Source organism: Phaseolus vulgaris, chromosome 1, assembly GCF_051622355.1.
Source record: "Phaseolus vulgaris cultivar YP4 chromosome 1, ASM5162235v1, whole genome shotgun sequence".
Classification (NCBI taxonomy): Eukaryota; Viridiplantae; Streptophyta; class Magnoliopsida; order Fabales; family Fabaceae; genus Phaseolus; species Phaseolus vulgaris.
In genome coordinates, this window is record NC_143498.1 from 4,843,082 (window position 1) to 4,855,446 (window position 12,365).

At 30.4% G+C, this 12,365-nt stretch overlaps 1 protein-coding gene across 4 annotated transcripts; it reads left to right on the forward strand.

Annotated features, from left to right (window-relative positions):
• The first annotated feature begins 3,133 nt into the window (after positions 1-3,133).
• On the forward strand, positions 3,134-11,495 carry LOC137816655 (G protein alpha subunit 1). 4 transcript variants are annotated; one of them, XM_090298625.1, is made up of 14 exons: positions 3,134-3,762; positions 4,789-4,963; positions 5,057-5,129; positions 5,828-5,865; positions 5,952-6,060; positions 6,208-6,285; positions 7,068-7,175; positions 7,289-7,390; positions 7,897-7,952; positions 9,311-9,445; positions 9,785-9,878; positions 10,039-10,098; positions 10,178-10,257; positions 11,016-11,495. In XM_090298625.1, exons 8-14 carry the CDS (start codon positions 7,343-7,345, stop codon positions 11,191-11,193), a joined length of 651 nt encoding a protein of 216 aa, XP_090154751.1. In that variant the 5' UTR covers positions 3,134-3,762; positions 4,789-4,963; positions 5,057-5,129; positions 5,828-5,865; positions 5,952-6,060; positions 6,208-6,285; positions 7,068-7,175; positions 7,289-7,342; the 3' UTR covers positions 11,194-11,495. The 4 variants fall into 4 exon arrangements, with proteins under 4 accessions (XP_090154751.1, XP_068475992.1, XP_068475994.1 ...); XM_068619891.2 differs by having other exon boundaries at positions 3,137-3,762; positions 5,952-6,041; XM_068619893.2 differs by having other exon boundaries at positions 3,341-3,910; positions 5,952-6,041.
• Positions 11,496-12,365: the final 870 nt, after the last annotated feature.

Sequence of the window (12,365 nt, forward strand, 5' to 3'; positions counted from 1 at the left end):
TCTATTTTTATTATCTTTGATTGAAAAATAAAGAAGAAGAAAAAATCATGTTGAAATCATTAATAAGTAAAGAAAATGGGAAAACATATTAAAGTAAAAAAAAAAAAAAAAGTTGTGATAACATATATATACTGTATTTGAATTGTAAGTATATTTATCTTCTTTTTAAGTGTGCATTTTATTGTCTAAAAAACCAATTTTTTTTTTGAAGTTCGACCTCATTATAATCCTACAGAAGACCTTAAGATTCATGTTTTAATGTGATTGTGATATAATTGTGAAATGAAATGCAACTGTGATTTGTTAAGATTTAGTGGAATTTGAGATAAATACTTACATGTGAGAATATGAGAAGAAATTCCTTGATAAATTGTCATTTCATTATTTAGTTGTTATCATGGAAGTTGGTTGTATATATATCTTGTTGTATTTGAAGTTTGAAACACCATACGTTTTTTAATTTAATCTCTTGTTAGTAAATAAAGTTGTTTTGATATTTAAACTCGAATATGATTCATTTACTTTGCTTGAGGACAAGTAAGATTTTCTGTGTTGGAAGAGTTGATAAATGTTATAATTCAGTAATATTTCATGCAAAATCATAAGCACTTATGGACTTTAATTGTTAATAGAGTTAATTAAACCTCTAATTTAGGAGTTTGAACCTTTTTACATATTTTTTGAATTATAAGATGAATAAGAACGATTTATTCTTAAGTTTGTGCTAATTTCATAAATTTAGGGGAAAATCGAGATAAAAAGGGCTAAAGAATAATGAATTAGTTAAAGACAAGATGAAAAGATAAAGTTGGATTTTTTTTTCGTGAAACTCGCTTAAGCAAACAACATTTCGCTCGAGCAAAATGTCACTTAACTCAAGCCCAATTAGGTTAAATAGAAAGTGTGAGCCAAGACGTAGATGTCATTGGAGGATATTGAGAGATAGAAAACCCTAGAGGAGGCTGCCGTTAGAGAGAAAACACCTTGATCTTATTTTCTTACTTTCCATGCTTGTAATGTCCAATGTGAGTAACTAATTCTTCCTTTTGGGATTGAAAATAGTTTGTTTAAACTTTTATATATTGAAGTGATATTTATTTATAATATTGTGTTTTTGATTGATATTATCATTTTATTCTTAAAGTTTGAAACTTTATTCATAATTTTGATTCTTAAGTTTGACTGAAAATTACTTCTAAGTTTGAGAAAGATAAACCTCAATCACAATTTTCCCAATTAAATCATCTACTTTATTTTTATTTAATTTTTTACAAATTCATGATACAAACAACCTTTCAGACAAACTTTTACACATTTTCTTATATTTAATGAATGTTATAATTGAGATTTTATAACTATTTATTGTAAGTTCGATATCCGTTGGAATAAAGTTATAAGAAAAAAAAAATAGTGTATATACTTTAGAAAAGAACTACAAAGAAAACAATATTACACCACTTTTGATCATCATGACCATTCATAATATATATATATATATATATATATATATATATATTAAACATTATATATGACTTTTTTATTGATGGTAAAAAGATTTTTTTTATCAATACAAGTTAAAAAAATTAGTTGTATGACATTTTTGTAATTAATATTATTGAGATAATTTATCGATCGATATATACTAAAGTTATTTTGTTGGTTTTAGAATTTTCTTAATTAATATTAATTAAAATATTTTTATGTGAATAATAATTTCTAAATATTATTATTTAATAATAATTAAAAAAATATTTAAATAAATAAAAATAAAAATTCAATAAATTTAATTTTTTTTATCTAAATTTTTTTTTAAAAAAAATAAAATTATTTAAAAGTTACAAAATTTAAAATGAAAATAATTAAAATTTAATATATTTGAATTCCTAAAAATTATAAAATTTTATATCCCAACACAACATTAAAGTTTTTGCATGGATATATATTTTTATTTATAGCATTCTAAATCAAAAGTTTACGTTAAAAGGTGCAATTGAAGTTTTGTTTGAGTGTGAATATTGGATATATATATTAAAATAAAAAACTAAGAAAAATTAAATAACTTTTTCAATAAATAGTTTATGTATAAATTTAATTTATACAAAATTTACTCGTATAAATCTTCTAAATTCTTTTATTTATATAAATTTATTTTATGATAACGAAATTATCACAAGTTTTTGTTGGAAGTGAAGAGTAAGCTCATTATAGTATTTCATTATATGTATTGGTTTAGTTAGTAAAACATGTGATACTAACTTATTTTTAATATTATGAAAAAATACTAACTTATTTTTAATATATAAAATATTTTCTTAAAAAAACTATACATTTTTTTTATTAGTAGGTTAGTATCAAAGTAAATTTTAAATACTATAATGATAAAGATAAAAAGCAAATTTATTTTGTGTGGAATAAACTCAAATTCGATTCATTTAACCACAAAACAAATTTATTACCAAATAAAAAACTTGAATCAATTTCAATTTAATCGTATTGGTTGGTAGCCGTATATATAGCATACCATGTTGGTAAGCAAGTGGAATATTTGTGACCATAAATGAGTCAAACTTTGACACAATAATAATTTAATAAAAACTTTGGATAAAATAATTTAGAAAGAAGCATGGTCGGTTCAAATAGCATGTCAAGAAAATATTGAAAATGAAAAAAAAGGAAAGTTCAACAAACAAAGACCATTGACCTTTCACTTTGAATTTCCCTTTCCAAAACCAATAAGCTTTGGTCATAAAGTGCAATCTAGAACAATTAACTCCAATATCTTATCCTTTCACATTTATTTTCTGTTTCTTTCTTTGTTTAATATAAACTTAACTTTAAGATTTTATTTACTCATTATACTCCTCTTTTATTTCTCTATCACATTTATTTCACTAAGTTAATTAATTATATTGATTGAAAAAATATTTCTATTCATGCACTAATTTTATCTTTATTAATCATTCATCCTTAACTTTATGTGTGATTGATACAAAGACATTAAGTCTTAACATGTTTTCTAAACATGTCTTATGTCAACATACGAAAACAAAAAATTCAACAAAGGGAACTTTTGAAAAACACTTGTTTATGTGGTGTGTGTGTGTATATATATATATATAAAACATGTTACTAGTTTACACGGTGAAGGTTATAACTAGGCACAGTGGGGTTAGTGTATTTTCCCAAGAAGACACATAGAAAAGTGTTGTAATCGCTCTGGCCTTGCTGTTTCTGTCTTTGACCGAACTGAACCCAAACAAGAGGAAGAAACCTTAGCAGCTTTCGGCGCTCTTTTTTTCTTTAATCTCTATTTTTCTTTCCCTTCTTCTTCATCTTCTTTGCTTCCCATTTTTTTCATATCATATTCATCTCTGTCTCTCTATGACACACTAGTACTTGTTCTTTTCTGTACCCATTATTACCCACACACCCCAAATACTAATATATTATAATCCACTATTTTATTATTATCACTACTATTATTGTTTTTATTACCTTAAACTAAACAAAAACAAGTTTTTGTTTATTGTTGTTGTAATTGTTTTGTTTTTATATACTAGAGTGATGTATCTTCCTGGTTTCTACACTATGTGCAATGAACAAACCAACTGAAGTTGTTGCCTTTTAGCTTCAATCTCTCAACCCAACCAACGCATCATCCAAATCTAGCAGCATATCTCAGCCTGCACTATCACAACTCTGCAAAAGAGAAAAAGAAAAAAGTAAAAGTAAAAGAAAGAGAAACCCTTTACTTGTTTTCAGGTAACCCTCTTGTTTTTCTCTGTTCTATTCTTAATCTCTCTCTAAAGATCGTTCCTTTTCCTGGTTAATTGAGATGGGCTGGATTTTCTTTTGGCTGAGGAGATTTCTGTAATTGATTCTGCACTCGCGTATTCAGATCGAGATGTGGGTTTGTTCCTTTTTGTTGTTGTTGTTGTGTTGATCTTGCATTTGGTTTCTGTACCATTTTGGAATGTCTTTTTCTTTTGGTTGTTAACTTTGATGGGTTGATTGGACTTTGCATGCTAATGGTGGTATTTGAGGTGCTGAATTTTCTTGCTAAGTATTAAGAGGTTAATTTGTTTCTGTTTTTAGGTATGGTACTGCCTAGCTGACCAATGATAACATTAATAGAAGCAAGGAAGGAAAAATGAGTGTATGCCCAAATGAATTGTTTGCTTTCTTCTTTTGTCTGTGGATTGGGGAGGGGGGGTGTTAGCGCATAAGAGATTTATGACTTGATTATTTTGGTAAACCCAAAAAGCACACTCTTAAGGCACAGTATAACAGTGGTTCGTGTAAAATTCTGTCGAAGTCCTAGGTATCTTAGTTATCCTCATAACCTTGTCCTCAACATGGGGGGGTACTTGTAAGAATATCTGATTGGTGGGCTTAGCCATATATGGTGAAATTCTGGGTACATTGCTGTTACCTTGGACCTTTGTGTCACTCGTACTTTATTCCTGCATGATTACTAAATTGTTCCCAGTTGTGAAAAAGTGGAGAATTTCCTACTGTCCATTCAAAATTGCATTTTGGCCTTTTGGAAAAATAACTTATTCAGAATAGTTCTCAACTTCAAATATAACGTGGCAAATATTTTGGCACATATAGGTTTTAGTTCAACCTGTTATCAAGCTGTGCATGAGTCAGTTTTACTTCACTTAGCTGTCTTATTAGGCTGAATGGAATACCAACTTATGAAGTGACTTGAGATCTTCCTTTGCAAGGATGACGGTTTCTGTTTGTCTTGTTTTGGCTGCTGACACTATTTAGTTTTTTTGTTAGGTGAAATGAAGCCCGCTAATGCAAGTACACATTAGAGACGGGCATTGAAACTCAGTGATTTCTGGTGGAGCTTGACTAGTCATCTTCTATGCTGTCTTGTGTAACAGAAAATATGGGCTTACTCTGTAGCAGAAACCGGCGTTATAATGATGCTGATGCTGAAGAAAATGCACAGGTCAATAATAGTAAAAAAAGTACATGCTTTCTAAGATCTTAATCTTAAAGTGTCACATAGCTTTTAATTTGATAAATGTGTGTGAATTTGCAGACTGCAGAGATTGAAAGAAGAATAGAATTGGAAACAAAGGCTGAAAAGCACATTCAGAAACTTCTACTACTTGGTACAGTTTTCTCAGGCAGTTTCCTTATATATCTTTTGCATATATGCTTCACTGATACATTTTGAAGCTAAAGTTAATTAAACGAATTGATTTATAGTAGAGACTCTTGGAATCTAGTATTGTGTAAGTGTTGATGATGCTAACCAGATTTGAAGGACTCATATTTTTTTATCTAGTATCTGCTGGTGATTGGAGTGTTTCCAAAAACACTTGGTGCCCAGATCTGTAATGACACTGTTACACATGTTATCATTTTTTTGTCTCCTATATGAAGAAAGCTGCAATCTCTGTAGTATAAGGTCTTTTACTATTAAAAAAATGAAGGTCGCTTATCTTCTGATTGAGCTTACATGATAAAGTATTAATCCTTGCAGCACTCATTCTTCTAGATAAAAATATTGTCACAAAAAGTGTTTTAGTTTCTGTTGTTGAGGAAAATATTTGATGATTTTGTATACTCATGTTCTTGGGTCAGACCTTTAAGATTTGGAATAACTCATTAAGCAGGATATCAGGTTTTCCTCATTCATTTTAGATGACTTCTTCTGTTAGTTTAGTGGTCTATCCTCTTCCCATTCATTATTGCCATATTCCTTTAATTGAATCATATATGCAATAAGTACTTGATTTCTTCCTTAGTTGCTTTTCTTATTTTTCTTCTGGACTGATTTAAAAGTGTCAACTTTCCTGTTGTTTAGGAGCTGGAGAGTCAGGGAAATCCACAATATTTAAGCAGGTAAGAAAAAACATTGATGTCCTTGTTTTGGCTTTGTATATACTTGCTTGACTGTTGATATTTATTTGTTTGTCTGTACTATGCAGATAAAACTTTTGTTTCAAACTGGCTTTGACGAGGCAGAACTAAAAAGCTACTTACCAGTCATTCATGCTAATGTGTATCAGACAATAAAAGTACGCAATACTTGAAAGGGTGTGTTAATTATTTTTCTCTTTAAAATACAGAGTTTGCAGTGTCCACTGCTTATAGTCTGAAAAAGTTTTTTTTTATGAATTGAGTTTTATTGGAGGTAGTTGAGTATAATGTTTTCCTTAATATATAATTGATGTGTTTATACAGTTACTGCATGATGGATCAAAGGAGTTTGCCCAGAATGATGCTGATTTTTCAAAGTATGTTATATCCAATGTAAATAAGGTAGTTTACTGTTACCATCTCTATGATCCCCTACTATGATATGGCCAAGAATTTTAGGATGTGGTTTTCAAAGTATTGCAGCTGTGTAATTTTAGTTCCTCCATCAGTCTTGAATCAATAATTTAATTGATTTTGCCAATGTAGCACTAGATGATGACATGTTGATGACAAGTCAGCTAACATGTTGCTCAACACATATTTGATGGGACTTTATTACGCTCTTAGACCCTTTGGAGCCACAATCATTTGCAATAAAAATGCAATTAAGCCACTTTAGCTTATGTGTTAGGTAACATGCCAACTACCACAGCATCATCCAATCTGATGAATATTTGACGAAGGACTAAAATGGAATAATTATGATTCTGAGAGGACCCCCAACATGTGCAATTGGAATTTGGGAGATCAAAATTGCACAATTGCGATATTTGGGGAACCAAAAGTTAAATTAAGCCAATAATTTATTGGAAATATAATATAAAACAATTTGTGGGTCTTTTACGCAACAACTTAAGATTTTGGAATAGTTGGTTCATGATCTGAGATATCAAAGTCTCTACAACCAAGTATAGAGTTTGATCTTAGTCATTCCCATTCTTCTGATAAAAGGTTGAATTTTTGGCACGAGGTAGATGGACCTGTGCATTATCCATACTTCAAAAACAATAGTAATATAAAACCATTCACCTGTCTTCATCCAACAGCTTCAGCATTTGGGATAGTGGTTCGTGACAGGATTTTTTGTCTGAATTCAAATGAAGCTTTCTTAATTTTTCTGTCAGGAAATTGGGGAAAAGTTATCCGAAATCGGAGGCAGGCTAGATTACCCACATCTCACAAAGGAACTTGCACAGGAAATTGAAAATCTGTGGAAGGATCCTGCAATTCAGGTGGCTAGAAGTCGTACTTTTGTTTCTTTTACTTAATTCTTGCTATGTTGTCGTTTTTTTTGACATAAGCTAATTAGTATTGTGGACCACGTATTTATTTTATTTTTCTGTAGGAGACATATGCCCGTGGTAGTGAGCTTCAAATTCCAGATTGTACTGATTATTTCATGGACAATTTGCAAAGGTTGTCTGATGCAAACTATGTTCCAACAAAGGTAGCCAAAATCTATCATACTTTTACACGTATTTTAAATCTAATTCATAATTTTATTTTTATTTTTATCTGCCCTTGGTACATTGCAGATCTGATTTATTTCTTGGTTGATGTGGTATTTTTTATTTTCTAAATGTTTTGGGTTTGAAGGCCCAAATTATTTTTATTTCTTCTCTTCCTACTTTTGTTGGTGTAAGACTTAACAGGTCCAGGTTACAACCCATGACGCTTCTATTTTATTACTAATAAAAATTGTGATTAAAAAGGGTCTGAAAAAAATTATTTACTTCAAATTTGTAAAAGATCAAGCAATATGATGTCATTCTTGATCTGAAAAATAATTAGTGGTATGTGATCCTGTTCTGATCGGCCTTATTTTTCTTAACTTAACTTATAGTTTTCGTACTATATTCTGCACAAATAGAGGATCTATCTCGGAAGAAGTTCACCAAAATTTTGTACACTCATAATTTTTTCATAATTTCTCACTCTGTTTTACAACTGCAGGAGGATGTTTTGTATGCTAGAGTGCGTACGACTGGGGTTGTAGAGATCCAGTTCAGGTAAACATGCTGTTTGGCTTGTTACTTCTTACTATCCTTGTTGGTGGTGCTTTTTAATTCAGAGTAAAGATATATCACCTGCATCGATTTACAGCAATATCATTTTTCTATATTTGAATACGAATCAAGATTCGGATAACAAATGCATTGGAGGAGAGAAAGTATGGTAGCATAGCACCTATTAAGGATAAGATTGTAGAATCTTCAGTATGATGATTTGGTCTTGTGAGAAGAAGACCAATAGAAGCAACGTGTAAGAAGAATTTATCATATCAGATGACAGGGATAATATGTAGAGGTTGAGCAAAACCAATAAAAGGTTTCAATGAAACCATTAAGACAGACTTAGATCTAAATGACTTTTCTACTGACTTGTTGAACACAATTGCAAAGTTTAATCCATGTAACCTACCCTACTTAGTGGGAAATGACTTTTTATTTTTGCACTCTTTCATATAAGTTTCACAATATCCTCCAAAGGGGACATAAAAAACTACGTTAGATTTCTGCATTTGCTGAGTGCTATTATTACTTGGAGATTGTCCAAATGTGGCCCTTAAGTGATACTTAAAATTAAGGCTTTTGTTCTCTTCTGTTATTGTTGTTTGTTGTTGTTAGCAAGAGTTACCATTTTCGGTGAATCTTGTTATGTTTGACGAGGGAGGAAAGGGGCTGCCTGTTTGGCGTTGCTGCCAACAGGATGGAGTCACATCTAGATACGTTAGAGGAAATGGTTACCCATTTGTTAGCCAATATGGTGTTACCATAAAAGGTGTCAAAATCTAGGAGCTATAGCCATCTTGTGGATTTGGCCAGCTAGAGAAAGAGGTATTGCATGACTTTCCCAATTTCTTTGTCATGATCCCTCTATTCCAATTCTAAAACTGTTAGGCGCAGACACAAGAATAATTTTATATTAATTTTTATGTTAGTAATAAGTTAAGATATTATATCTATCAATTATATTTTCAATCTATACTTTGAGCTGCCTAATTCTCCTTTCTTTAGTAATCGTAAACCTATAATTCTTTCAACAGTTCTTGCATTGTTCTTACATTTGATTGCTGTAATTGGATAGATCATGGTTGTATGTTTTTTTCTGTTCTTGACCAGACTACATCATATCCATATCCACCTTCTCATATTATCTAAATGGTTAAAAATGATCAAAATCTGGTTGCATTACATCTTTTGTTTTTGTTTTTCAAATGATCTTTGTTATGCTTGTCTCAGTGTGTTTGTGACTGATGAATGTACTTGATATTCACTGTCACTTTTTATTTTTCTTTAACATAATATGACGTACAGTGTAAAACTGCTCAACAACATATCTTGGTATGTCTTTGCTATTTTGACAGTCCTGTTGGGGAAAATAAAAAAAGTGGTGAAGTCTACAGACTCTTTGATGTTGGTGGCCAGAGAAATGAGAGGAGAAAGTGGATCCATTTGTTTGAAGGAGTTTCAGCTGTAATATTCTGTGCTGCAATTAGCGAGTATGATCTTCCATCTGTCTCTTAATTTTAATTTGACCTTGTCAACTCTCAAAAACACAAGATTTTTGGTTATATTAGATACTATCTGATATTACTTTGTCACTTCTTCAGTAGTTGTTTAATTATCAGACACACATTTCACTTAAATGAATACACAAATTGTACTCCTGCTGCGTGTATGTTTGGTTTAGTTACTGATAAAAAAATGCTGGTGTGCAAAAAATAATTGATGCTAGGACTAACAAAAATTCTTGCATTCTTCCAATATTTCTGGCTAGAGGACATCACAAGTATTAAACATATAGACTTAAAAGGTATTGACATTAAACTTGCCTTCAGGTATGATCAAACACTTTTTGAGGACGAAAACAGAAACAGAATGATGGAGACTAAGGAACTTTTTGAGTGGGTCCTGAAGCAACCATGTTTTGAGGTTAACTTTTTATAGTCTTTTTTACCTTCAACTTTCTACTACAATTACGTAGATATTTCTTATGCCAACCTTTTCTTTCTTTGGTTCCTTTATATTTTTTCATGAGTTGACATTTCTATCTATCTTACACAATAATTATGTCCTTCTCTTTTCCACACAGAAAACATCCTTCATGTTATTCTTAAACAAGTTTGACATATTTGAGAAGAAGATCTTGAAAGTAAGAACCATCTGAATATTGTACATTCTTTCTGGAGAGGTTATCATCATTTCAGTGTCTAATGTCTTGCATTGTGCAGGTCCCACTTAATGTATGTGAATGGTTCAAAGATTACCAACCTGTTTCAACAGGAAAACAAGAGATTGAGCATGCATACGAGTAAGCAACTTCTTTGTACTAAGGCATATAGAATAATGGAAGCTGCTGAAGTAGTTTATCCTGGCAAATATAGTCCTTCCAAGTTCAGCATTCTTACTTTGTTGTGTAACTGCTTTCTATAGCATGATAAGCCAAAAGAATCTTGGTTGTGTTGTGTTTTCATCAGAACCATAAAAAGGGAATAATACTCATGTTGATGCTTTTGTATATAATCTTGTAAGCAAGGTTATGAAGGGTAGTTTGGTTTAAGAAAATGTTTTTTTTTTAAAATTTTATGTTTTCACTTTTAATTATAATAACAGTTATATCATTTTCATGTAAATCTTATTTTCAATAGAAGAAACTAGAACCAACTTTATATTTTTCTGTTTTCTTTGGTTCTTGTACAAATTTTTGTTCCTTATTTTCAAACATTGTAGAGAAAATAGTTTATGAACTGAATTTTATAATTCAATCACAAATTGTCTATGATAATTATCTCAAAAACCATACTAGAATTTCTGATTGGTTGACACATCTTCAAAAGAAACCGTGCATAGAAATTAAACTCACTGCTTTATAGGAATGACTGGAAACAACTTTTATCTGTTTTCTGTTTACATTATTTTCTACATAAACGTTGCAAAACAGGATATAAAGAGAAAACCGAGTGACTGTTTCTGTAGTTAAAAGTGGAAAAGAGGAAATTTGAAGCACTTGATGATTAGTTTTTCTTAACCAAGAAAACTAGTTGACTTGTGTACACTCTTTGTTTTCAGGTTTGTGAAGAAAAAATTCGAGGAATCATATTTCCAGAGCACTGCTCCTGATCGTGTAGATCGTGTCTTTAAGATCTACAGGACCACTGCCCTTGATCAGAAGGTTGTGAAGAAGACTTTCAAGCTTGTTGATGAGACTTTGAGGCGGAGAAATCTGTTTGAAGCTGGCTTGTTATGAGCAGTGAGTGAACCATATATGTTATAAAAAGGGATAACATATACAATATTTAACATTGAAGAGGTGATCAGATTTTGGGTATACTAGGGGTCAGGTATACTAAATATTAAAATCGATTTGTTGATTTGTATTTTCAAGTTAATCTTGTTGAGATTGAGTGAGTGGAGAAGAAGGGCCTTGTTGTTGATCTCCACATCCATCTTCAAAGGGCAAAATTTGTTACTCGAGTTTAAGATTTGATGATACCATCATTTGTGATCATGTTTTTACAGATTGAAAGATATATTTCATATTTCGTGTCAGTGATCATACTTTGCCTCCTACTTCTGTCGTGTTCATGTGCATGCATGTTCCATGCACACGTGTAAATAATTTTGAAACGTGCTGTCATTTGCTTCTTTCTGGAGTTTTGAATTCCAACCTATATTCATTTGCTTCTGAATACTTGTTTCCATTAGTGGTCGGCATTGGTGTTCTTTTCTATGATGTTGGAGACATGTTTTAACACATTATTCACGTGTACACGTTTTCTTTGATGACTTGTGTTGTGTTTTTGTGTTTCACACATCTTTCATAATACAAACAGAAAATTTCAAATGTCTTCAGCTGTCACCGATTTTTTTCTATTGATTTTGTCAATGGCTAAGTAAGACTTCTTTTTAATTATTTCATTTGTTACTATTTATTAAACTTTTTTTTAAATTACTCACACCCTTTTAAAAAATTAGTTAAATTAATTGAAATTTTCTATTGTTGAAAATAATTCTTGTCATATTTGAATGATTTTATTGAAAAATAATTATCATCATATTATAAACGTATATAACATTTTTTATTTTATTTAAAATGGATTGATTTTGTTTTATTTTTGTTTTGCATTCTTTTACTCTTATAATTAATTGTGTATCATACAAATCAAGGGCTAATTTTAGTTTATTCCCACGTTTGCACTATCAGTTTCACTTGTCCCTGCATAATTAAATACAAAATTCACCTACAAGTGAGAAATACAAAATTTGTTAATAAAAAAATGTATGCATGTTATGAGTATATATTTAATACTCAAAGAGCTATCTTTTCAAATTCAACCATTTAAATTAATTGGCTGATCTAAATAGTATCATATATATATATATATTATAAAAATAATATAAACATGATCATATTAAAAT